The sequence below is a fragment of the Pholcus phalangioides genome, unplaced genomic scaffold (assembly GCF_987345545.1).
Source record: "Pholcus phalangioides strain wild (caught in Gottingen) unplaced genomic scaffold, Ppha-v1.0 ptg000022l_1, whole genome shotgun sequence".
NCBI lineage: Eukaryota > Metazoa > Arthropoda > Arachnida > Araneae > Pholcidae > Pholcus > Pholcus phalangioides.
The window spans coordinates 5,235,574-5,240,570 of record NW_028301615.1 but is presented as its reverse complement, the minus strand read 5'-3'; the positions used below and the strand labels follow the sequence as shown (position 1 = coordinate 5,240,570).

The following is a 4,997-nucleotide window of genomic DNA, read 5'->3' as shown; positions in this document are numbered from 1 at the left end:
CGGGACACATTTTCTGAGCACTTGAAGGATCCATGAAACATTTATAGCTCGCTGAAGTGGCTCTATAAGGGATTTATCATTAGGGATAATGTTAGTTAAGGTGCCCACAAACTAGCGAAAGATTTTTCTCGTTTTTGGAGCGCTGAGTAAGCTGCCATTAAGAATATTTCATATTTTTATAAAAGGAGGTTGATGACGTAAGCATCATTCAACCCCCCCCCCCCCCCACATCGATGCTGACGTTGTAATACTTGAATGACTCCTTCGATTTAATATTTTCTCGAACACGCATGGAAAAAGTAACAAAAATTAAGTCAATTGTCAAAGAAACATCAATTTTACCGTTGTTGCAGCTGGAATCAATAAGTGCAGGTATTCACAATGAATCTTTTTTTAGTTTTGTTTTCAACTTAAATTTTCCAAAAGAAATGAAGCTAAAATTAGCCATAGCCAAAAAGACAGGAATTAACAATCATTAAAAATTCAACAAAAGAATTCATAGAAATTAGTAATTGCCATATTAATAGCATTGTGGACCCTGGGCCAAGTGATTTTTCTTGGGCCCTTCCAGGTGAATACTCGAAAATTTGAAACGGTTCTAATTTTTTGTGAGGCCCCTCTTCTCTCGTGGCCCGGGTGGGCCCATGCTTTAAAACAGCACTGGTTATTGGATAATTAATGTAACCAATTACAGAGAAAAATCCTGAATTTTCTAACCCATAAAAACTTATTACCCTAGGGGGTGCAGGAAGGAGTCCGCATACATTCCTCTGGGAGTGTGGGAAGGAAAAAGGTTGGGAACCACTGCCTTAGAGACATGCCCCAATCGGTTTATCATTTCAGAGAGAGTCAGCGGGGTTCACTAATTTTTGTAAAAAAATTTCCCCGACTTTTCCAGTCAAATTTTCAAAAAATTCCAGGTATTTTTTTAAATAAAAAAATTCATATAAATTAATATTTACAAAAAAATTATAAAATTATTCATATTAATTATAAAATCAATAATTTTAATTACAATATCATAATTGTAGATTTTTTTACATGCATTTATGCTTTTCAAATACGCCTGATGGAGAAGAAAAATGGAACACACTTAAGAAATGAAAGATTTTTCCCTTTTTGTAAATTTCAATGCCCACAAGATTTAAGCCTTTACAGTTGTTTCCATTGTGACATAATTAATCAAAGATGTAGTTAGTTTCAGTGCATCAAAATTCTTTACAGTTGGCTTGCACTCGCGTAAGACTCGAACCGAGAAGTTTAGCAATCAGGGGTTCCTCATTGAACTCCTCTGATTTCATATGCTTGGAATGCTTTTGGATAACTTATCTGCTCATGTTGCAAGTTTTGCCGCAAAGTTGACACAATTTATACACAATATTTTTGACTGCTTCGATCCAATCAGCCTACTGACGATTCATCCACCCACACAAGTTTTCTTACAACTCATTGTGTTCAAATAAAAATACCCATGTGGAAAATCAAAATATACAAGTGCATCATCCGCCGCTGCTAACTGAAGTCAACTTACGAAATTGTCGCAACTGAGCATTGTACCCATGGCTTTCTACGAAGCACAGTTGTTTCTTCTGGAAGCACTAGAAAGAGTTACGATAAGGTCGTAGCAATACGCTTTTCCAAACGAACTTACTCCTCATTCCTCCTCAGCAGTATCTATAGTTTATTAACAATTTTTTATAGATTATCAATATATTTACGATGTTATCGCAATTGTGCTTTTTTATCCCGACCGAATTTTTTTTTTCTTTTATCAATCTTTTTTCCTGATCAGACGACAATCGTGACGATTTTCCAGGTCATTGTCTGAAATTTCTAGGTTTTAAAACAAAAATGGGCCATTTTCCCTGACTCCGGGTTTTCTTTTTTTATACGAAAAATTTATATTATTATTGTTGGTTTTCAATTTTCTTATGTTTTCTATGCTGGAGATTCTTTTTTCGTAGCATCTGTTTGGCCTTGGCGACTTTCTTTCGGGCCATTGGACATGTTTGGCGCCGAAAAAGTCTCCAAATATCTGAATTATACAGCATAAACCAGTGGTCTGCAAACCGCAGTTCGCGAGCCAAATGCGGCTCTTTGACTCCTTGATTGTGGCTCTTCCACAAAATACCACGTGCAGGCGCACAAAAATTTCAGATTTTTGCAAAATCAAGTTTAGACACGCATTTTGACCATGTTCTCGATCCCTTCCCCTCCCAAGTGAGTAATCTTTTTCACGGGTTTTTGCTGAAAAAAAGAGTGAAAGTCTGACGCTGCTGTCCACGACCAATCATGTCAGTCAAAACTGGGAAGTTCCAGAAAAGGTTGTCAAAAACGAGGTTTTTTTCCTAAGGTACTCGGGGTAGATAGACACAAAAGGCAAGTCTCCTCTCAGAACATGCAATGTTTTCCATACTAAGGAATGTAAACCTCTACCCTGCCAGATCATAGAAGACGCTCCTGAGCTACCACCCCTCATGACGACTCTTCCATGGCCACCTATCTGCATCCAACATCGGTCATTACTGCTAAAGCAATCCACTAGGGACAACCATCCGAAGACTATGCTCTTGGGGGCCTCTGCCCCACAAGACAGCCCGCCTTTGATCAATAACGTCCTCCAGCTAACATCTCGCCGGACAAGCTTACAGTAAACCCGTCTTCCGCACATTTCCCAGAAGGGAGCCAGACATCCGTAAGACAAGTAAAATAATAACTTAATAAACTTTAAGTAAAGTTTATTTAGTTTTAAGAAGCGTTATGGAGTGAAAGAAGATGCAGTGTCTAGGATTGAAAAGTATGTTGCGATGGTTTGGATATGTAGAGAGGATGAACGAAAGGAGATAAGACGAAACAAGTATACAAGACGAGTGTGGATGGGGTCGACCTCAGCAAACATACTTCAATCAGATCAAGGACGTTTTTAGCAAAGGCCAGCTTAGGAGTTCCTTAATTAAGTTAATAACAATGTACCTACCTATATAATTTAAGTTTGAAAAATTTGGCTCTCAAAATAAATTCAATGATTGCACTGTTCATATTTGGCTCTCAAAATAAATTCAATGATTGCACTGTTCATATTTGGCTCTGTTGACTAATGAGTTTGCCGACCACTGGCATAGACCATTGAGCTTATATTACTGGAGGAGTATGACATCAGCTGTCTTCGTCTTGGCGGTGCTGCGAACGCTATCCGCAACATCATTCGTCTGAAGATCATGTGACTCAATGAAAACACACACAATGCCCTGTTATTTTCTTATGGCATAAATAAGAGTTTAAAACAATAAATGAAAAATCAATTCAGCATCAATGAGATAATTCCAAAATTAATGAGATAGTTCCAGAGAATTGATGAAAGAGAATCAGTTCCAAAATAAATGAGTGATAATTCTAAAATTGATAAACGAAATAATTTCAGCATTAATGAAATAATTAATAAAGGTAATAATTCCAGAATTAACGAAAAATTATTCCAGTATTAATGAAATAACTGATTAAATCTTTTTTCATTTTTTAGAAGAATTTTCCATCTTTCTCATTAACCTTTCAAAAGCAATATTTAGAGACTGAACTGTACATCTCAATGGGGAAATTACGAGACAGGAAATGTGTTTTCACCGAGTCGTGATTTCCCTGCATTCGATGTTTCAGCCGTCAAAACGCGGCTGGATGCTCCCTCCAATAATATAAACTTGATGGCATAGACCTTTTAACAGGGAGATTGCCTCGCATTCGCGCCTTGAAGTTAGGAACCACAGAAAACAGCCAACCACCATTTGTGGCAGCAGTGGGGTTTGAGCCCGGTTCCTTGCAATGCTAGTCCATCACTCTGACCACCGAAGCACCAAAAATCTCAATGACTGTACATGACAAGTACACATCATTAAATGAAAGCAACAATCATTTTTCTTTTATTCATAGCACTCACTGATATAACCTTGCACAGCTGGTCACACAATTGGTCAACATACACAGATACAGAGCGAGTTGTTCACAATTCCGGCATTTCGCCACCAGGAACCATCATCGTTATGTTGTTACCGTTCAAGAGAATTTGGTCCAGCTTTGTTATCCTGCGTCCTTCGGGAGTGCTCTCGTATTCAGTAACGTCCTCCAGCACCATATTTACGAAATCATCGAACCCAAGTAACGTTCCGACGATTTCTTTATCGTTCTTCATTATTATATGAATTTTGGAACCGATACACTTGTCTATCAATTCTAGCGGCAACAGCGTTGACGGGTTAGGCAAGTTCGCAGCGGCCATATTTTCTCAATAACTGGAAAGAACTAAAAACTTTAATTACAACTATATCTGTGGTTCCGAGCAAACACACCATACAGTTTAACTGCAACACAGAAGAAAACAGCACAGGGATTTCTCTCTCGCAGTTTTTTTTCTGATATACACGACTCTGACTAAAGATGGGCGATCTGCTCATGAGCCGTCTAGAAGAGCGGCTCTTTTCACAGAGGGAGTGAGCGACGGTTCTTAAAAAAAAAAAAAAAGAACCGAAGCCGGGTTTTCTGTGCCGCGCGCAACATGAATCACAACGCGACACGCCGTCCACTCGCCAATAAGAAAATTAATTTATTCCGCCCCAGTCACCGTCGGGGACGGTCGCAAAAATTCTTGCTCCCAAATGATAGACTAAAATTGTCATTCCAAGGCCCGTACTCAGTCGGAGCCATATCAAACTAAATCAACCAAATAATCGTAATTTCCCCCCATTCTTTTTCTAGTTAACTAAGCTTTGCAATGGATCCCTCAAACGACTGTAAATATATCCCCGTGTGTTTCTTTCACGACGTGATAGAGCAACCAAACAACCCCGGTTGGCGTAAACTCACGGCGGAATTTCGCAGCAAGAAATCCACAGCCGAGCATGTTCTGTCCATGCAAGACTTCTTCGAAGGCATTCATGATGACTACACCAGCCTGCTACAAGCTGACAGCATGACGTCTAAATCGTGCAACAAAGGTCTCACCTTAC

At 38.9% G+C, this 4,997-nt stretch overlaps 1 protein-coding gene across 1 annotated transcript; it reads right to left on the bottom strand.

Annotated features, from left to right (window-relative positions):
• Nucleotides 1-3,886: 3,886 nt before the first annotated feature.
• On the bottom strand, nucleotides 3,887-4,461 carry LOC149069393 (U6 snRNA-associated Sm-like protein LSm5). The gene has a single exon (XM_089249860.1). It carries the CDS (start codon nucleotides 4,268-4,270, stop codon nucleotides 3,995-3,997), a length of 276 nt encoding a protein of 91 aa, XP_089105986.1. The 5' UTR covers nucleotides 4,271-4,461; the 3' UTR covers nucleotides 3,887-3,994.
• Between the last annotated feature and the right edge of the window lie 536 nt (nucleotides 4,462-4,997).